The 22,695-nt window shown below is 39.8% G+C and overlaps 1 protein-coding gene across 1 annotated transcript in view; it reads right to left on the bottom strand.

Annotated features, from left to right (window-relative positions):
- LOC121320707 (FERM and PDZ domain-containing protein 1) overlaps positions 1-22,695 on the bottom strand; it is a 195,530-nt gene that overhangs the window by 13,351 nt on the left and 159,484 nt on the right. The window contains exons 9-14 of the mRNA XM_041259320.1: positions 15,714-15,833; positions 14,593-14,729; positions 14,373-14,499; positions 10,557-10,652; positions 10,105-10,287; positions 9,156-9,300 (exon numbers count right to left, since the gene is read on the bottom strand). Coding sequence (XP_041115254.1) covers positions 9,156-9,300; positions 10,105-10,287; positions 10,557-10,652; positions 14,373-14,499; positions 14,593-14,729; positions 15,714-15,833 — 808 coding nt within the window. The remainder of the gene's footprint in view (positions 1-9,155; positions 9,301-10,104; positions 10,288-10,556; positions 10,653-14,372; positions 14,500-14,592; positions 14,730-15,713; positions 15,834-22,695) is intronic.

Raw genomic sequence — 22,695 nt, 5'->3', positions numbered from 1 at the left:
AATATTTGTTTTAATGGAACTAAGAATGAAAAGTATTGTGGTTCAGAATTTTACGTTGATTGCATGTATTTATATTTTTCGCAAATGGCTTTTCTCCGATTTAGAGCGAGTGAAAACCATAATTGAATCTATTGCATACTGTTATAACTTACATTCCCTTTGTTTTTTTAACCCAATACAAAACCAAATGCTTTATAAATCATTCCCATTCATTATTCATTAAAATGTATTAATTTGTATTCAATAATTAGTTTTAAGTTTTACTTATTTAAATTAATTATAAATAAACTGCACATTTCCATTTATTGTGAATTTCTGCATTGAAAGCAGCATCTCATAAATAGAGGGCAGAATATCTTGTAAAGTTTTTCTGGACATTCTTTCTGAAGTTTCTTGAAACTAAGGAAGGAAATGGCACAGCTGCAATGGAGGCTTGAGTCAGATTAGAGGTGAGTTTGGTGATAAAATTGAACTTTGCTGTTTTTTGTTTTGCAGTGTTGGAGTCCAGTATCTTAGCAAACTGCTTTGAGATTGATGTTCAGTTACAGACATTATTTCCCTTGATGCAGCCCGGCTTCTGAATGCAGGTGCACGACACCGCTGTACTTGTCATGTAGTGGTTTGTATAACGTTGCGAGAGATTGGCTTTGTTGCTTAGTTTAGGTATCATTTCTGCGAGGAGATGTATTCTCATCGGTTCACAGGAGTGCCAGTATGCTCTAGTGTTCAGGATTTGCTGAGGAGCTCTCAGTGGGTGCAGGTAACAGGCTTTTATGTCAACTTCTTGCACTGGCATAAAATTCCCTCAGAATGTTGTTGGGGCTTTCTGGACTTATTTCCTTAACATTTTAATCCATATTTTCTTTCTTTAATACAGTATTTAAATACATTATCAGCCCATGTTGTAGTCTTTTTAGTATTTTTTCATCTTTGTTTTATTCTTTTTCATGTAGCTGTGCCTCATGTAATCTTATGTGTCTACTGTGGATTACTGTAACAGCCTACATCTACATGAAGCAATTTTTATCCCATGTTAGTGAATAAGATCAAAGGGTTCCTGGTTAAATAAGGACTTCACTGTACTTTTCAAAGTTATACAAAAAATAGTATGCAGCACAGCAGTTACACTAATATATACTGATAGCAGTTAATACAAAGAAGACCCTCACAAAAAAACCTGATACTGTACTAATGATGCAGCGTGCAATACAATACACAAACCTATTGTTTAAACTGCTCTTAGGTTTTTTCAGTTACAACTGTAATGAATACATTGTTCAATCAGAGGAGTATATTTTGATCATGCAGAATAAAGAACAATAGTCCTCCAAAGTAAAAAAAAAAAACACTGCAGCTGAAGCATAAATTTCAAATTTAAAACATCGAAAAAGATAGAAAGACAAAAAAAAAGTAATTAGTTTTGATCTCACCCGATCCACAGTGGAAATGAATGAAGTATTCCAGAAAAATCCAGCAAAAGGGAGATCAGTCCAGTAGTATTTGCAGTGTAATTTCACAACGGTCAGTCCCAATCGCTTTGTGTCTAGGTACGTTTGAAGCAGCACTAGTTTGTTTCGCTAGTAGATGTTTTTTATATGTAGTTTTTACAGCAGTTGAGTTTTTTTTTTTTATTTCAAAACAAAAATAACATAGATAATAACTATAGATATCTGCAAACATTGTGTAGGGAAGTTGGTGCTGTATCAGTTCTCTGGAGTTTCATCCCCAAATATATTAAATAAAATGGGTGGAATGTCAAGGTTTTATAAAACAAAGTATATTATAGCAGTTTTATAAAACAAAGTATATTAAATCTGTGATTTGTGCATAATATATTTAAAGTTAGTAAACTGGATTAACTTGTACTTGTTGAAAGAAGCCTGTTTCCACCGCGGAACAAATAAAATGTTAAGTTATTATCATAACCCCGGTTCTCTGAAATAGAAATGTAGCATTAACAAATGGGTATTTGAAAATTGTATACGAAAGCTGCTCAGTGAGCCTGTGACGCAGTTGTGGCCCTGCCCCCGAGGGTATAAAGGACAATGGTCACAGATCTCAGCGCCATTTTTCCTTCGTGTCTGCTGCAATTATGGACGCAACGACCTTGAAGGTTAATGATTACATTAGACTCCCATTTTAAGCATTTTAAACAAGGCTCCAGCAATCAATCAGTGTTGGTTTTATATACTTTCAAAAATGAAAGCAAAGTTAGATAGACAGAAAGCTAGTAGAGTGAGTTTTTTGTTGTTTTTTTCTGGTGGAGATTCGGAGATCACAAGTACAAGCTTACCAGAAATACAAAATCTTCCAAAATGTTTATAAGCCCAAAAATAAACAAAATATTAACTGTAGTGAAATATTCGTAGGATAAACATAATTGATGACTCTCCAATCAAAATGCATTTCACTAAAGCCCCAGGCCAATGATGAGCAGAACCAACAACAAGAGAATGAAAGGAACAACATCCAGGACCCTATTGACAGTGGTGACCAGACAGCAAAAAGAAGGGAGGTCATGATTGTTGGGGACTCCATATTGAGAAACACAGCAAGTTCAGTTCGCAGTTTGGACCCCCTTACTACAACAGTGTGCTGCCTTCCGGGAGCCTCGGTCAAGCACATCACTGAGAACGTGGACAGGCTCCTAGAACGAACAGGAGACGACCCGGTAGTAGTCGTCCACATCGGTACAAACAATATTGGAAGAGACAGACCAAAATCCCTGCAAAATAAATTCAGAGAGCTAGGAAGGAAATTAAAAGAGAAAACCAAAACTGTGGTATTTTCTGGTATACTACCCACACCTTGCAAAGGACCATATGGACAGCTGGAAATAATTAATCAAAACGAATGGCTGAAGACGTGGTGCACACGGGAAGGCTTCACCTATCTTGATCATTGGACCACATTCTACAACGAGGACTATCTGTATAGACGGGATGGACTGCATTTAAATAACAAGGGAACTAGTCTACTCGGAGAAAAGATCCTCGAGCAGGTTCGGAAGCATTTAAACTAGAAAGGAAGGGGGGAGAAATCAACAAAAAAACAGAAGGGAGACCGCATCAAAACAAGAACAACAACTCAGGTAAGACAACCATTAAATGTATTTATCTAAATGCTAGAAGTATCAGAAACAAAATTCTAGAACTTGAAGCTACTGCACTAACAGGTAACTATGATGTGATAGGTGTTACAGAAACTTGGTTATCTGAGAGTGATGGGGACGAATATAATATTTGTGGGTATACACTGTATAGGAAAGACAGGCAGGACAGAAGAGGAGGAGGGGTAGTGCTATACATAAGAAACAGTCTTGAAGCCCAGGTGTTAAACCTGGACAAAGAAAATAAAACCGAATCAATATGGGTCAGAATAACAGACAAAAATTCAAAAGGCATAATAATAGGAGCATGCTATAGACCGCCAGATTCAGACGGTGAGCACAATAATCTGTTATACAATGACATTAGAAATGCATGTAGCAAAGGAGAAGCCATACTAATGGGGGATTTCAACTTCCCCCAAATAAAATGGGAAAACCCGGTGGGTAGCGCGAAGGATGAAATAGAAATGGTGGAAATGACAAATGACTGCTTCCTAACACAATTTGTGAAGGCACCCACTAGAGGGGAGGCATGCCTTGATTTAGTCTTTTCAAATAACGAAGATAGAATAACTAAAACAGAGGTCAGAGAACCACTGGCAAACTCAGACCATAACATGGTCTCATTTGAAGTGTTTTTTAAATCCCCAAAAGTAAAGACTAAAGCTAAGGTTTACAATTTTAGAAAAGCAAACTATGAAGGCATGAAACAGAGACTAACAGAAGTAGATTGGAGTAAAATAGAGAAAACACCCACAGAAGAAGGATGGTTGTTCTTCAAAAATGTAGTACTAGAGGCGCAAAACAATTACATCCCTAAAGTAGACAAATCTAAATGTAAAACTAAATTGCCAAAATGGTTTAATAGATCAATTAAAAAAAATATTCAGCGAAAAAAGGCACTTTACAGAGCATTAAAAAAGGACCAAAAAGAAAGTACGCAGAAAGAGTACACAGAACTGCAAACGCAAGTCAAAAAGGAAGTTAGAAAGGCCAAGAGAGAAATAGAAATGAACATTGCTAAGGGAGCTAAAACCAATTCCAAAATGTTTTTCCAATATTACAACAGCAAGAGAACATTCAAAGAGGAGATTAAATGTTTAAGAGATACAAATGGCAAAATCGTAGAGGAAGAAAAAAAAAATAGCAAATATGTTAAATGATTACTTTTCACAAGTTTTTACAAAGGAAGATACTGACAACATGCCCCACATGTCATCCAGTTCCTATCCAGTTTTAAATAACTTTAGCATAACTGAGGCAGAAGTGTTAAAGGGACTAGGAGCTCTTAAAATAAACAAATCCCCTGGGCCGGATGAGATCCTCCCAGTAGTACTCAAAGAAATGAAAGAAGTAATTTACAAACCGCTAACCAAGATCATGCAGCAGTCTCTTGACACAGGGGTGGTACCGACAGACTGGAAAATTGCAAACGTAATACCGATCCACAAAAAGGGAAACAAAACTGAACCAGGTAACTACAGACCAGTAAGCCTGACTTCTATTATATGCAAACTTATGGAAACTATAATAAGATCCAAAATGGAAAATTACCTATATGGTAACAGGGTCCTGGGAGACAGTCAACATGGTTTTAGGAAAGGGAGATCGTGTCTAACTAACTTGCTTGATTTTTTTGAGGATGCAACATCGATAATGGATAATTGCAAAGCATATGACATGGTTTATTTAGATTTCCAGAAAGCTTTTGACAAAGTCCCGCACAAAAGATTAATTCTCAAACTGAACGCAGTTGGGATTCAAGGAAACACATGTACATGGATTAGGGAGTGGTTAACATGTAGAAAACAGAAAGTACTGATTAGAGGAAAAACCTCAGAATGGAGTGTGGTAACCAGCGGTGTACCACAGGGATCAGTATTAGGTCCTCTGCTATTCCTAATCTACATTAATGATTTAGATTCTGGTATAGTAAGCAAACTTGTTAAATTTGCAGACGACACAAAAGTAGGAGGAGTGGCAAACACTGTTGCAGCAGCAAAGGTCATTCAAAATGATCTAGACAAGATTCAGAACTGGGCAGACACATGGCAAATGACATTTAATAGAGAAAAGTGTAAGGTACTGCACGCAGGAAATAAAAATGTACATTATAAATATCATATGGGAGATATTGAAATTGGAGAAGGAATCTATGAAAAAGACCTAGGAGTTTTTGTTGACTCAGAAATGTCTTCATCTAGGCAATGTGGGGAAGCTATAAAAAAGGCTAACAAGATGCTCGGATACATTGTGAAAAGTGTTGAATTTAAATCAAGGGAAGTAATGTTAAAACTGTACAATGCACTTGTAAGACCTCATCTTGAATATTGTGTGCAGTTCTGGTCACCTCGCTATAAAAAAGATATTGCTGCTCTAGAAAGAGTGCAAAGAAGAGCGACCAGAATTATTCCAGGCTTAAAAGGCATGTCATATGCAGACAGGCTAAAAGAATTGAATCTGTTCAGTCTTGAACAAAGAAGACTACGTGGCGACCTAATTCAAGCATTCAAAATTCTAAAAGGTATTCAGTGTCGACCCAAGGGACTTTTTCAGCCTTAAAAAAGAAACAAGGACCAGGGGTCACAAATGGAGTTTAGAAAAAGGGGCATTCAGAACAGAAAATCGGAGACACTTTTTTCACAGAGAATTGTGAGGGTCTGGAATCAACTCCCCAGTAATGTTGTTGAAGCTGACACCCTGGGATCCTTCAAGAAGCTGCTTGATGAGATTTTGGGATCAATAAGCTACTAACAACCAAACGAGCAAGATGGGCCGAATGGCCTCCTCTCGTTTGTAAACTTTCTTATGTTCTTATGTTCTAAATACCTTTTATCATGAGGTGCAGCATTTTAGTATTTGGTTTCTGTTTTGATTACTGTATATACCATAATTTTAAAGTGCAGCATTACCGGAGAGCATACTAAATTGCTTTACATAACCAAGAATGCTTAGTGACCCAAAAGAAACAGAAAATGATGATGAGTTGACAGATCTGTCCGATAGTGAACATCTTGACATTACGCACCCATCAAACAATTTAGTGTAAAATGAAAACCAGACAGTGTATTTATAAAATCATTTCTGATCCTAGTTCCTGAGAGTTGTGGCTACCACTGAGACTTTTACCGTTTCTAGGTAAGAGATCACTAAATTACACTTATGAAGACATTTCTAGGACCAGCTCCTTAGTGGATTCCAGCACGCGATGACAGCGCAACAACATCTCGTCCACTGCGGGACCAAAAGTATGCCTTGGAGTGATCGGGGCATCCAACAGCTGTGCTTTAACCCTGTTAGGCACACGTGCCTGGGAATGCCAAAGCTGCCTGTGTGCAGCTACCAGCGTAACTAGGTTTCTCCCTACAGCTTGTCCGCTGAGCCTGGACACATGGAGCAGGTTTTTGTAAACCAGGCAACAGCTTATCCAGCTGTTGTAGTGAGATCCTGTGGTTCTCATAGAGCAGCGGTCCGCAAAGCAATTTTGGCACAGGCATAAATTGATCTCACTTTGCTGTTTGCGGGCACGCTGACTATTGCATAGGATCTTATCTTACACACTGCCTTCTCGCGACATAATATATATTATGTCTCAAGAAGGCACTCTAATAAGGCCAAGTCTCAGGAAGTAATTGTGCGGGCTGTGCTTATACTTTAAATAATTTACATAAAATACGCACTGCTAATATTTTTTAAATAGCATGTTTACACAGAAAACCATGAATAAACTAAAATAAAAGAGTGTAGATAGTGTCTCACTTTGTTTCAATTTGACAAATTTGTCAACACTGCACTGTTTTAAAGATCGCTCATCTCCAGTACAATTATTCAAAGAAAGTGGATTCATAACTAAATTGACACCAGTGTTTCCATTGTCTGGTGAAATAAAAAAAAAATTAGCGATAGAAAATTAAACTCTACATACTGAATTGTATTATTTTTTTCAATAACAGTCGGTGAAATTCAGTGCTTACTCAGCATATTAACACCCGCCTCTACTTACGAATGATTGGACAGCTGTCAGATCTTTCACTTTCCATTTGGCCACTCACTCGCCTTCAATTTTCATGCAAATACCATGAACGGCCTCTGCTTGCTTATGATTGGACACCTGCATAATAATTGGCAGATATTTGACTCTCCTATTGGTTAATCTTACAGTTAGTACCTGCTCTTGAAACAGACAGTTTTTGTCCCACCTAGCTAACTTATGATTGGGCTACTGCAGAGACAATGCAGATATTCAACTGGTTGATTGTATCACAAAAGTCATTCAGAAAAAAAATGTTGCGTACGTACAAGCACGGCATAAGCGAACAGCACTTTCAACAGACTGCTGTGGTGCTTTTGTTGGAAAATGTGTTTAAAGCTTTCTTTATTTTCCCACGCTACGACCTGCCATAAATGTGTTTACGACTCATAATTTAAGAACAGCTGCTGCGGGCACGATGGCCTAGCTTCGTGGGCATGAATTTGAGGACCACTGTCATAGAGAGACTGCAGCAAATGCGACTGGTATGCTACCAGGATGCTGTTGTAGTTCTTTAGCCATCCATGACTTTAGCACCGGGTCGGTACAGGTACGGTACTGGTTTAGTGACTTTAGTACAGGGTCGGTACAAGGATGGCAACAAGACAGCGCCGGGTCAGATTGGTACCAGTTCGGTGGTTTTAGCAATTATCTGAACAAGGTTCTCAGATGAGGTTAGTCTTGAAAGGAAAAATGGCACTGAGATCTGTGAGCAGTCCTTTTGTCTCCTCGGGGGCAGGGCCATGATGGCATCACAGGCTCGCTGAGCAGCTCTGGTATACAATTTTCAGGTTTGGGGTCTTAAGGAGTGTGACCAGGATGACTCTAGTGGTGACGTCAGACCCGGAAGGACGCAGAAACAAAACAGGTAATGGCGGTGAACCTGAGACGCTACGGTGTCCAGTGCTTTATTAAATAATAATAAACAAAAGATTTAAACAAAACAGCACATGGCACTTGACGTCAAACAAAACGACAAAACAGTAAATAAACAGTGGACGAACAGACAAACATGGTGAGTGAAATCAATTACTTTTCCTTCTCTTATTTTTTAATTCTCCTCTCCACACCTGTTCTCCACTCACAAACACACAACCCAGAGTGAGTAAAAACATGCTGTTTTTATGCAGCTGTACCGAGACTCAATTGCTAATCAATCATTCAATTGGAGTCTCGGTACAACTGCACATGAATTAATTAAGTGTAATTCCCTGTGCTCACATATTACATTTTACCTGCACATAAAGTGTTGTGCAATCCATGTGCCTGAATACAAATATACATTTTAAACACTTACGTGGTCGTAACCCATATCTATATCCCTTGTATTTTATACATAAACTCCAACATTAAACACACTACGTACAACATAAAACACGTAATAAACATAAAGGGGCGGGACACTCCGCCACAAGGAGGTAAATACCCTTTCAGTAATGGCTGCATTTCCTACTTGACTTGCTGCTGAGTGATAAGCAGGAGATCAAGACAGAGGTTGAAGATGATACACCCCGCAGGTGAACAGAATTTATTGACATATCAACCCACTGAACAGCTCATGTGACATTACCAGCAATGGTAGCGCACAGAGTTCCTACAACACAGTGTACATAAACTTTGGTGGGATCAACAATCTCTGAACTAATCTTCTCTGTTCAATAATAAACGAACTCCAGCTAATCACCCAGTTGTCGGCGCTTTCAACTTGCTTACTCACTCTTCAGTATCCAACCGTAGTCCTGGTGTGTGTTTGTTTGTTTCTCTGTTTCTCTCTCTCTCTCTCCCCTGAATAGCTTGATCACCATAGATGGTAAGGGAAGATATGTGATGGACTGATACATGACGGATTACTGTATTCGCTTTTCTGTTTAATTGTTTCACTCACTGTGGTTTCATAGCAATAACTGGATTCGTTATTCAACAGTATATTTGCCCAGCACTCCCTTTCTCTTCAAAAAGTTTAGTTAGTAAATTCGTAGAATCAATCAAATGAAATATTTTAATTGAGACTATTACCTTCTTCAGCAGATATCCGATGAATTTTACTATTGCCAGTCCATGTGAATACAGTAACCCTTGAATCAACAAAAAGCTTGTAGTATCCAGCAATGAGGCAGGCAAGATCTTTAGCAGCATGAGACTCCATCAATAATGTGATTGGCTGGAGAAAGCAAACAGAAAAAAATAATTATTATTGTTTATATCTGAATTAAGCAAGCTCTCACTTCTTTTTTACATTTACAGATATTTGCAAGGTACTTTAGGGTTTTATTCTACATTACTTTCTTCCTATGCAAAACTTTTTACAGAAATTTTCTACACATAATTTTCTACAGTGTAACTTTTGCATGTTTTCTGTTAAAAGCAAACCACAAAGTTACAAAACTTACAGTAACCCAGTATGCTAATCTGTGGACTCGAGCATTGTAGTTTCTTGCTCATTCTGAAATATATCATTGCTGATAATGCCCCTTAAAGATGTATTAAAAAGACTTGACTTGTGAAATACATAAATCAAGGTCCATTATCACAGACAGACTTAATGCTCTACCAATGGTTCTTTTAGAATTATCAGAACAAAGTAATGCTAATAAAACCTGAAAAGTCACTTTAAATTACATAAATGTATTTAACACAGATGTTGTATTCTTTCTTAATGCATGTCAATATATAATATATGAAGAAAGCCCTCCACTAATTCATCATGCTAAAATTGACCTCTGGCAGTATAAAGCACTGTGCTCACCTGAGGGCGTCTGATGCTGATGCAAAATATAACATAAAAACACAAAACTATCTACATACACATTTTCATACACAAATATTCTCCACACCAGTCACTACCTGTAGCTAACTGGCCTTTTGTTAAGTTCCCTTGCTGTTGCCTATGTTAACTAGCTAGCAGGCAATGCCCATTACTTTAGACAAGGCTTAATAACATTATGAATAAAACAAAGCCTTTTACCTTTATATCCTGGAGGTATATTTTTACCATGCTGACTTTTTCAGACTCGGGATTAAGCTCCACCTGGCTGATATTCTTAAACTCAGTCAAGGTTGTCAAGATATTGAGTTTGTTGTTGATGATTTGGCTAATGCCATACTTGGCACCAACCAGCAGTGTGACAAATGACTCCCTGTCCTGCAACTGAAAAAGACATTTTTAAATGCCTAAAAGCTTCCAGAGACAAGTCTTTTTTTTTTTTCAAATGTGATAATACCTATCGTGTAAATCTGTTAAATGTGTTAGTTATTTATCCATTATATATAAATTATTTATCTTTTAAAAAATAGAAATTAAATGTGTGAAAAAGAGTTCACAATTTAATGTTTAATATACCACCACTTACATATAGGACAAAAAGCCTGTGCTGTCACATTGATTATTAGTGGGCTTTTTTTTTTTTTTTTACGTACCATTAAAGTTGCACTGAAGGTTTTTCCTCCATATGTTTTTAACTCTCCCAGTATTTTCAGATAGTTTAACCTTGCTTGTGCTGCAGAGATCAGTTGCTTAGGGAAAGAAAAATAATGACATTATTTAATAGATTTTAGAGGAAGTCTTTTTTTTTTAAGTAAAAAGAAAAACCTACTTTTTAAAGTATATATCAAAACAAGAAGGCAAGTTCAGATCAACTTCTTGAATATACTTCTCTGACTGTTGCATACAATTTTACAAATAGAAACCCTTGCAAACAACTGCATGCTAAATTTAGTTTGTTTAAATTACAGTTTAAAAAATATAATTCTGAATAATGTGTATGTCCCACTTAACATTTCCAACTTTGCATTTCTAATATTACTTTATATTTTAACAGTTGCAGTTGACAGCAAGTCAGTGCTGTAAAAAGACAAACAGTGACTATTGGATTGATGCATAAAGCTGTCTTGAAAAGGTTTTCCCATCTTTCATATTTTATGGAATTTATTCAGCCAGGATATGTCAATAAAAATACTGATTCTGCAGATAAGAATAGATGGAATTTATCGGTGGCAGGTTTTAGAAGAGATTTTGTTGTAGATAATGTTGTCCTGAAGCAGGGGTGAAATTCTCAACAGAAAAGTGAAGGTAATCATATGCACAGCGGGATGGAGCAGACCTGTGTTTCATTTTTTTACCTACATGTAAACATTAAAACATGGAGACAATTTGAATGCAAATTAACACGAGAACTGCCTTGCGGGTCATTGTGACCCATTTTGCATAAGTCATATGTGTATGCACATGCCCAGGAAGGGGAGGCCCACAGGTCCAGAACCCAGATATCCAGCAGCGGAGGAAGGGTGCCTACTGTTCCCGCCTCTGCCAGCTGGTTCAGCCTCCACTGCCAGGTGCAGAGTAACTGGAGCTGCCTCTGCCTCCACCACCCTCACTGCGAGGAGCAGAGCAGCAGGAGCTGCCTCTGCCTCCCCACCTCCACCTCCAGCAGCAAAGTAGCAGGAGCTGCCTCTACCTCCATCACCTGCACTGGCAGAGGGAGAGCAGCAGGAGTTACCTCTGCCTCCACCTTCTCCACCACCACCAGGAGGAGAGCAGCAGGAGCTGGCTCCCCCCCCACCTCCACCGCCAGGAGCAGAGCAGCAGGAGAGATTATGGCTGACCAAAATGATGGCGGAGGACTGTCCAATAGCCTATCTGGACACGTTTAAGGCCATGGCTTTTTTTGGCCATTGGCCCCAGACACAGTGGGCTAGCTACCTCATGCCACAGCTAACGGAGGAGGCACAGGCTGTGATGAAAACTCTGTCCCCAGTGGCCATGATAGACTACCCCACTCTTAAGGCAGCCATCCTAAATCAGGTGTGGGCTTCTCCGGAAGAAAGTCTTCCATGGCACCAAACATCCCCGGCCCATCACTCATCACTTCCAGGATTACACAATGGGCTGGCTGAACCCAGATGTGACTACCAAAGCCAGTCTGGTGGAGGCTATTGTGATGCTTTCTTGAATGCCTGATTCCTGGCATCGAACCCACAGATGAGGTCCCAGAGAAACGCTGGACCAAGCCGTCTTGAAAAACCTGGTACTCCAGCATCACCCCCGCGAGTTGCCCAAGGGAGGGTGAAGGGACTGGGGAGGAGGGAAACCGGGTATTTGCATGGAGTGTGGTAGCGGGAGCTCCCAGCCCAAGAACTGGGACAGGGTCTGGTTTCCCACGGGCTTCTGTGGTGTCGGACCAAAGTCTTGCGCGGCCACCCTAACATCGAGCCCCCTTGATGGCTCCTGTGTTCAGACCTCCACTGGAAGCTTCAGGGAGAGAACCAAGTCCACTGAAATTTTGGACACGCCAGGAGGTGGGCCACATTGCTTGGGATTGCCCAGCCATGGAATGTAACCTCATCCGTCCAGGTAAGAATGTTCAATTAACTCAGTTAATCCAGCAGACAGGATTTGTCCTTCCTGTGACAGTGGATGGTACACAAACCCAGGATCTCTTGTATTCAGGGTGTGGTCAGTCCCTAATACAAGAAGGGTTAATTTCACTGGGGCATAAATAATTAACAAGATGGGTTAATATTAAATGTATTCATGGGGATATGCACGCCTATCCTAAAGTCTCAATAAACATAAAAATTGGACAGGAAGTGACGTGAGTACAGGTGGGGGTTGTGTCCTTGACATAGGTAGAAGCTCTGTTTGAGCATATTGGGGTAGACATTGTCGGACCACTGGAGAAGAGTGTGGTGGGATACACACATCTATTGGTCATTTTGGATTACACTATGCATCTGCTTAGTCTGTCACCAATGAGCTTGTTAAGGTTTTCTCCCGGGTAGGTATTCCCCAGGAAATGCTGACTGACCAGGTACCAACTTTATGTCATGGCTGGTCAGCAAAACATGTAAGGTTTTGGGGATTAAGACCTTCAGTACATCAGGTTATCACCCTCAGACTGATGGACTGGTGGAGCAGTTTAATAAAACCCTAAAAAGCATGTTGCACAGATTCACTGAAAGTGACATGCACAACTGGCACAAGTTGATCCCTCCCCTTCTCTTTGCTATTAAATAAGTACCACAGGCTTCCATGGAGTTTTCTCCATTCGAGCTGTTGTATGGGTGGCGCAATCTGATAACGTCACAGACACGGGCAACAGCCGAGAACAGTGTCAGTGCAGATGGGAGACAATCTGACACCAAAACAGAAACATCAGACTCAAGTGTCGAAAAGCCCACCATCACATTGACATTGAGCCAAGGGTGCAAGTTTGCTAAAGGCCTTACCATATATCTAAACGTAAAAGAGTGAAAGATAGTGAAACTGGAGATTGTGCTGAGATGCTTAAGCTAGGGGTAATAGAAGAGTACCAAAGTGGACTGGAATAGTCTAATTGTTTTAGTCAATAAGCCAGATGGGTTGACTCGGTTTTGTATTGACTTTAGGAGAGTTGATGAAAAATTGAAGTTAGATGCTTATCCCATACCTTGGGTAGATGAACTGCTAGAGCTTTTAAGCTGGCTCACTTTATGATGACATAAGGATTTTATGAAGGGCAGATAGCCGTAACCCCAGGGTCACGTGAAAGGAAAGCATTTTTGAATCCCTGGTTATACTAGTTTACTACCATGCCCTTTGGGTTGCAAGGAGCTCCAGCTACTATCCAGCAGATGATGAACCGCGTCTTGTGTCTTTCCGCCCATCTCATTTCTGATGTCTAGTATTTTATTTTTTAAAGAAATGTAAGAAGTCATTGCAGCTGTGAGAGGGGCCAATGTCAAGGTTAGGACTATTAGGGGAATGATTAATTAATTTAAGAAATCTAGGATTATTATTTTTTTTATTATTTTATTTCAATTACATTAGAATAATATGATGATCTAGCCAATGCCAGAGCCTTCTTATATTTAACCAGATGGCCAATGTAATGAACACGAAATTTAGATTCCCGCTTTATTTGTTATATTATTACGACCCTCATATTTCATCTTAAGAATTGTATCATTGAACCACGGCAAGCTTTTTTAAAAGTCGCTTTTCGAGTTTTGACTGACGATACAGTATCTAATGATTGTTTAATTGCTGTGATGAGACTGCTTTAACAAAACACTAGTGGAGTAAGAGTGGATGGAATGCATGCGCATTAAATGAAAAGCAGATAAAACAAGTCCTGGTACTCAGTACCAGCATAAAAATAAGTCCTGTTACTGAGTACTGGTGAGTCCCAGAAGAATTTCACCCCTGCTCTGAAGGATTGGGGTACTGACACACACAGACACATATAGTAGTTTTACCTTTTGCCTTGGTTCAAGCAAACTTTGGTTCTGCTTCATATGAAAACTAATGGCTTTCTTCAGGTCTTTTACTTTCATATTCCGGAGCAAAGTGGATGATATGAAATTCTCGATTCCCCAGTCCTTCCTGACAAAAAAAAAAGAGAAATGTTTAAATTATATTTTGTTTGAAATGATTTCATCAGTGCATTTAATTCTGGCATTGCACACTTGAACTTACTCGATGTACTTCAGTGAGAGTTTCTGGGGTTGCCCACAGGTATGAATGCGCTCTTGAATGTGCAGTGCTGCAAGGCGGAGGGCAACATTGCATTTCATTTCCATTGCAAACCTCTCATGCAGGACATCACTGCAGCTCTGGTGAGAGAATAGAGCAGACAATGCTCAATTCATGTGGACGTTTGCTTATTATGGGAAATGGAAGAAATCGTTTTATTATATAAGAACATAAGAACATAGGAAAGTTTACAAACGAGAGGAGGCCATTCGGCCCATCTTGCTCGTTTGGTTGTTAGTAGCTTGTTGATCCCAAAATCTCATCAAGCAGCTTCTTGAAGGATCCCAGGGTGTCAGCTTCAACAACATTACTGGGGAGTTGATTCCAGACCCTCACAATTCTCTGTGTAAAAAAGTGTCTCCTATTTTCTATTCTGAATGTCCCTTTTTCTAAACTCCATTTGTGACCCCTGGTCCTTGTTTCTTTTTTCAGGCTGAAAAAGTCCCTTGGGTCAACACTGTCAATACCTTTTAGAATTTTGAATGCTTGAATTAGGTCGCCACGTAGTCTTCTTTGTTCAAGACTGAACAGATTCAATTCTTTTAGCCTGTCTGCATATGACATGCCTTTTATATATTACTCTTTAACCTGCATTCAATTGTACATGTCCTGTGTTGCTTGTTTTAATATAGTACATAAAGCAATCCAACCGACTAAGGTAGACTGAAGTTTGGGGTGGTTGAAATTGTGCTTTAAAATTGGTACCCCATTACTCAGATTCCCTGAGTTTGCTTGCATTTACTGTTCTTTTCACCACCACAAGGGGGAGCAATTCCAATAGACTCCATTATGCAGTATAAACACCTGTGGGATGAAGCACGACATCAGTAGGCAGGGAAGCCTCGGCCTAATCCTTTTAATAAAGTAGGCATGTTCCACTTCCTGCTGGAACAGTGAGAGAACATCCCACGGGCCAAATTCAGAAAAAATAGTTAGAACTACTTTATCTCAAGCTTGGGACCATAGTAAACATCAGAACATTTACCCAGCATCAATCATTTTAAAGTAAATGTGATCAATTATGCTAAAATTTAACTAACATAATTTTATGTTTAACTTCTTACCTGTAAAAATAGATATTCAAATGCAACTGGATCTTCTTGTAATAGGTCAAGCGGATCTCTGGGGACAAAGCACACCCTGAAGAGGCACCTATAGTCATGGGACTCCTTCTTCTGCACCACCTATAGAGAGTCCAACAGTCTTCTGTTTTTTTTTAATCACAGGACAAAGTATTTTTCTTAGAGATCCTTGTTAGGGTAAGCAAGTTTTTTTAAAACATTTTTAGGCATTACAGAGGGAATTGATGTTCTGATCCCTGTACCTCTTGATTAACCAGTCATTTTGTGGGTCTGGTAGTGTCAGTTTGATTGTGCTCACTTATATACTGTACACTGTACTATTTCATACACATATATTAAAGACTGTTTATGTTATAGAATATCTAATCACACAGATCCACCAACTTAATACAGTACTGCATAGCAGTGGTGGCAGGTAGCCAAAAAAAATGGTCAGAGGGTTTAGGGTCCCCTTAAGCCCCCAGGAGCAGTAGAATTGTATTATTGCATTCTGACTAATAACATTTTTCATCTCTTCTTAACGTTTTACCTCAATTCGGTTGTTAAACACATTCTCTTCACTAGCCAGCAGAGAAAAGAAAACTTTAGATTATAATAGAAATCTAACCATTACTGAATGGGTATTTAGTGCTTAAAAACCCAGGATCCTGAATAATTTATACTACCACACATGCAAAGTCGTGACCCTGCCCCCGACGGATCAAAAGGACTGCAGTCACAGATCTCAGCATCATTTTTTCTTCAAGCCTGCTGCGAATAATGGACACAGTGACCTTGAAGTCAAGTTAAAAATGTAACCATTAATGAATGGGTAAGCGTACCCAAGCTCTCTCAAGGGCATGATTACAGAATGACTGTAATGTTACAAGGCTAAGCCGACAGGCTGCCTTGTGCATCACCATTCGGTACCCCAGTAATAAGTAGCTGGGATGAAAACACTGAGGGAGAATTTCACATCTATGCCTGTGTTGTAAGGGTCCACTGGGAAGCCACCCTTAACACTTCAGTTCCAAAACCAGGGTTTTGAAGATCCACAACATTTAGCCTGTAAAACTGAAGGTACGTGGAGTAGCCCACACCGCTGCATTGAATATGTCCTTGACAGATGCACTCTGGAATAAAGAACACAAAGTTGCAAGGCCCCTGGTTTTCAGCTTTTCTGGAGGGGGCAAGTTGGCCAGATCATAGGCAGTCCTTACTGTTTCTGTTATCTACTTGGGCAGCCGCTGCTTAGACAGGGCATGACCACGGGACTTTGCCCCATAGCAGACAAAAAACTTCAGAAAACACCTCCAGCATTTTTTCATGTCAACATAATACGCAAGGGCCTGAACTGGGCAGAAAGTATGAACTTGCCACTCCCTGCCAGACTGAAAAAGAGCTGGACGGAAAGCAGGATTGGTACAGAGCATGACTTTTGTCCTGACCTCTAAAAAATAAGCATGCTTTCGCAATAGAGAATGCCTCCCTCTCATTGCGGAGATGATAGACAGCAAGATGCTGCTTTTAAAGAAAGCAATTTCAGCTGAGCTATGCAGGGGTTCAAATTGAGGCTTCATGACTGTATTAAGTACCACATTTAGCCTACAGTGAGGAACAGTAGGTGGACGAAGCCGCTGAGCCCCTTTCAAAAATTATCCTGCCAGGAAGTGAGTTCTGGGGAAACTGAGTCAATTTTGACATGGAAGGCTGAAATAGGGGGATTTCACTTCATCAAAAAGGTCCTGCAAAAATAGCTGTATAACTGCCATGGGGTCGAACCCACGAGGCAGAGATCACATTTGGAACTGTACTGGGAATGCATGGACTCTGCCCTGGAATTCTGTAGGGTGTCACTATCTCTGTTGGAAAGTTAGACCGCGTCTGTGTGTATAAGCATATGTCTCCTATGAGCATTATGTAACAAATTCTGCAAGGCCAGATGTGGAGACCCTGCCTTGGGGGTTTCCACACACCTTGCACACCCCAACCATTCCACACAGCACCCCAACCCAGGCTGAACGTGACCATGGTGATTACCTCTCTTCTGGTGACACTGCCCAGTGCTAGGCGTAGATGGGCCGGCTGTTTCCACCAAGAGAGTGCCCTTAGACACACAGACTCGAAGATCCTGCAGTTGAACCAGGCCTGCAGAGGGTGCATGTGCAGGAGACCCAATGGAAGGGTCTGGGAAGCTGCTGCCATTAGGCTCAGAAGTTTCTGGAATTTTCATACTGTGAGCGCTCTGCTGGGCTGAAAGAGGTCGAAACAGGCGACTATTCTCTGCACTCTGCCATCCGACAGTGGCTAGCATGGACCCAGAGTCCAGGCACACTGAGATAGGAGGCTGCTTGGGAAGGTGAGAGGTGTTGGCCTCTGCCTGTGCTGGAGACTTGGCACAAATTAAACAGTCATCCAGATAGTTGAATACTCTGATGCCTTTGAGTCTCAATGGGGCCAACATAGCTTCCATGCACTTTGAGAAGGAACGTTGTGCTAAGGAGAGGCAACATGGCAGGAAACGGAACTCGGAAAGCAAACCACAGGTACTTGTGCACTGATTTTATGGTGATGTGGATGTGGGTCATCCTTGAGGTACACCGTGGTGAACCAGTCGCCTGGCCTAACTGACTGCAACAGCTGTTGCATTGTCAACATTTTTGATATATATATATATATATATATATATATATATATATACACAGTTGTAGTCAAAAGTTTACATACCCCAATGGAAATTTAATTTCTAGAAATGTATCAAAAACAAAGAATTTTAGGAAAAGTGATTTGTATTAAAAGTTTTGCTTTGTGGTGTCTACATTTATTTATCTCAGTGTTTTTTTAAGCAAAACTCAAAAATTGCTAATTCAAATGTATTCCTACCCTTTGATGCTATGATAGTATTGTCTACAAGGTGCTAGAAGGGGGGGCTGGGCAAAGCCCTGCTTGTAAATACATGTGTTGCATTTATTATGATTTAAATGTATTTTAGGTTTTGTTAAACATGCCAGTTTGTTTATTGTTATTGATTTTAATGTATTTTGTTGATTTTAAAAACACAATGTGTTGCTTGTTATTGTTTGGCAGCAAGGATAGGGAAGCCCATCAATTAAACCAGTGCAGAATATGACCATCTCCGGACTGATTAATTTATTGTTAATCCGGAGCTGGTCACAAGCATATAAGCCTGCAGCGTTTGCTGTTCAAGGTGGAGTGTCTAGGAGTACAGTGTTCGTGAGTGGAGGTAAACAAAAGTAAGACAATTGCTACCCTTGCTGGTCTACCCCAGCACAATACTTGTTTAATTTAGTGTTTGCTTTATTTTGTATTTTTGTCTGTTTTGTTTTGGCCAACGAGTGTTTAGTTTTGTGAAGTGTTTATTCATTTCTCAATATGCCTCAATGCTTCCCTACCTAGCCCTATTGTCTGTGTACTTCCTAGCATGATGTCACCACCCAAGCTATCCTGTTACAGAGAGTACAAAAGGGTTAGGCAGAGGATGATTGCTGTCATTGTCAATAAATCAATATGGGACAAAAGTAAAGAGCTATCTGAAGACTTTAGGTAGAAAATTATTTACTGTCACAAAGCTGGAGAAGGATACAAGAAGATTTACAAGCATTTGAATATGCCAATTTCAGCTATTGTTTCTATTATCAAGAAGTACAAGACTCAGTTTACTGTCACAATGTTCCCTCGGCCTGGAAGAAAGAAGTTTCTTTCACCAGGAACAAGTAAAAGAATTATGAGGAAGGTTAATAACAATCCGAGATTGACTGCCAAAGATATTCAAAGTCAATTGGCTGCAAGTGGGACTGGGGTTCCAATTTCAACCTCAGGTCGAATATTGCATGGCGAAGGTGTCAACGGTGGCAGGCCAAGGAAAAAGACACTTTAGGAAAACATCACAAGGACAATGGCTTAAAGTTTGCAAAAAGGTATTTGAATGATGGATATGAGTTCTGGTCAAAGGTTTGTGCAGTGATGAAACAAAAATCGGTTTGGTCACACTGATTGTTGGAGAAAATCTGGTGAGGCGTACAAAGAAAAGAACGTCATACCCACTGTCAAGCATGGAGGTGGTAATATCATTCTATGCAGTTATTTTTCCTTTAACAACACGGGAAATTAGTTACAATACATGATAAAATGGTCTCCATAGTATACCAAAATATATTGGCTAATCATCTGAAAACCTCCACTATAAAATTTGTTTAATGCACAACTGGAGCCAAAAGCTCATTGACAAATATCCTAATCATTTAAAATAGGTTATTATTACTAAAAGGTGCCTCAACTAGCTACTAATTTCATTTTCCTTGGCAAGGTATGAATACTTTTGAATCAGCATATTTGGAGTTTTGCAAAAAAATCGCTGAAATAAATAATTGTAGACATCTGTTTCTTGTAACTTTTTTTTCCTCATCCACAAAAGCAAAACTTTTGTACAAAGGATTTTCCTATAATTATTTGTTTTCGAGAAATTTCTAGAAATTGTACATTTCCATTGGGGTGTGTAAACTTTTGACTACAACTGTATTTGTAATATATACAGTGCCTATCTACACCCCTTTCAAAATATTCACCTTTTGTTGCCTTAAAGCCTGAAACTAATGCATTAATTTTTTTTTTCATTTATCTACGCATCCTACCCAACAACTTCCAAGTGAAAAAAATATTTTAGAAATTTGTAGAAAATTAATTAGAAATAAAAACTGAAATAGCTTGTTTGTATAATTGTCCACCCCCTTGTAAAAGCAATACTAAATTAGCTCAGGTGTAACCAATCACCTTCAAAATCACACACCAAGTTAAGTGGCCTCCACCAAGCAAGGAGACTGATCAGAGAGGCTACCAAGAGGCCAATGGCAACTTTACGAGAGCTACAGGCTTTTATAGCCAAGACTGGTCAAAGTGTGCATGTCACAACAATATCCTAAGCACTCCACAAATCTAGCCTGTATGGTAGGGTGGCAAGAAGGAAGCCATTACTCAAGAAAGTCCACCTTGAATCCTGTTTGAAATATGCAAAAAAAAAAAACCCTCAGGAGATTCTGTAGCCATGTGGCAAAAAGTTTTGTGGTCTGACGAAACTAAAATTTAACTTTTTGGCCTAAATGTAAAGCTTTATGTTTGGCACAAATCCAATACAGCGCATCACCCAAAGAACACTATCCCTACTGGGAAGTATGGTGGTAGCAGGATCATGTTATGGGGATGTTTCTCATTGGAAGGGACTGGGGCACTTGTCAGGATAGAAGGAAAAATGAATGGAGCAAAGTACAGAGAAGTCCTTGAGGAAAACCTGCTGCCCTCTGCAAGAAAGCTGAAACTGGGACGGAAGTTTACCTTTCAGCATAGCAATGACCCAAAGCACACAGCCAAAGCTACAATGGAGTGGCTAAGGAACAAAAAGATAAATGTCCTTGAGTGGCCTAGTCAAATCCCCGATCTAATTCCAATCGGAAATTTCTGGCATGACTTGAAGATTGCTGTTCATCAACGTTCCCCAAGGAATTTCACAGGGCTTGAACAGTTTTGTAAAGAAGAATAGTCAAATATTGCCAAATCTAGGTATGCAAAGTTGGTAGAGACCTATCCCAACAGAATCACAGCTGTAATTGCTGCCAAAGGTGCTTCCACCAAGTATTAACTCTGGGGGGTGAAGACGTATCCAATACAGTTTTGTATTTTTAATATACAATTTTTTTCTCAATAAAAACTTTTTTCCCCCTTCACAGTGTGGTGTATGGTGTGTAGATAAGTCGAAAAAAATCCTCATTTAAATACATGAAACTCTGAGGCACTGACACAACAAAATGTGAAAAAAAGTTCAAGGGGGTGTAGACTTTCTATAGGCATTGTAAATTGTCCTATCTCCCACAATACTATATTTAAATATTACATTTTAACCGTGTACTGCTCTGTAACACCGGTATGTCACCTTGGATAAAGGTGCTTGCTAAATACACAAATAATACTAATGATTACAAAAAAAAATGTCTTGTTGCTGTAAACTAAAAAAAACTATTACACCTACAATGGAGTAAAACAATAAGACACACTAATGTACCTTTCCAATACCAAATAATTTCCTCCCATAATGAATACGTGTGTGAGGGTGTGACAGGACGACGTGTGTGGTGACGTCAGGCCAGAATGCAGGAAGCAACACAGAGGCAGTACTGCAGAGCAAAAGGCGCTTGCGGCACTGTTTTTATTAAAGACAAAAAATAAAAGATTTTAACAAAAACACTGCTCACAAAGCGAAATAAAAAATGTAAACAATACCTTGGGTGAGAGGTTTAACTAGCTAGTAATTATTCCATTACCCCTCGGCTAAAATCTGCATGAGTTTATTAATTACTCCTGGCAGAGCTAACCAGAACATGTTTTAAATAAAAACAATAATAAACCATTCGGCTATGCCGCCATATATATAAAAAATCTATATATAAAAAAATAAACCATAATACAAACACATACTAAACAATAAATTGCACAGGGGCGGAGAGGGAGACCCCGTTCTAAAAATAAATAACAAATAAATGTAGAGGGCTCCTCGCTCTGTTACATTTCCCCCTCCTTGTGCAACACACACCTGGCCCAATGGCCACTTCCCCCCTTAGTCCCAAAGTCCTGGCTAACAGTCTCAGCCCAGGAACAGGGGCAGCAATGGGCCAAGGGTGGAGGCCAAGGTGGGAGGTCCTGTTCCCACCTCAACAGCTGTAGCGGCCAGGCTGACCGCATACAAGCCAGTTTCTCCGGCAAATGAAATCGTGGCAGCCAACTGGCTGCCCGTGGGGGTGGTCTCCTGAACTCCCCCCCCCCCTTCATGACCAGCCTCTCCCCTTTGCGGGGCTCCGGCCACAGTACTTCCTGCTGCCATGCAGGATTGGCAACAACCCCAAGTGAAGCAGAGCCGGCAATGACCCCAGGTAAAGCAAAGCAGGCAGCGACACCAGGCGAAGCAAAACAGACAGTG

This window comes from Polyodon spathula, chromosome 1 (assembly GCF_017654505.1).
Source record: "Polyodon spathula isolate WHYD16114869_AA chromosome 1, ASM1765450v1, whole genome shotgun sequence".
Classification (NCBI taxonomy): Eukaryota; Metazoa; Chordata; class Actinopteri; order Acipenseriformes; family Polyodontidae; genus Polyodon; species Polyodon spathula.
The sequence above is the reverse complement of the archived record's forward strand: the minus strand, read 5'-3'. Positions and strand labels throughout refer to the sequence as shown.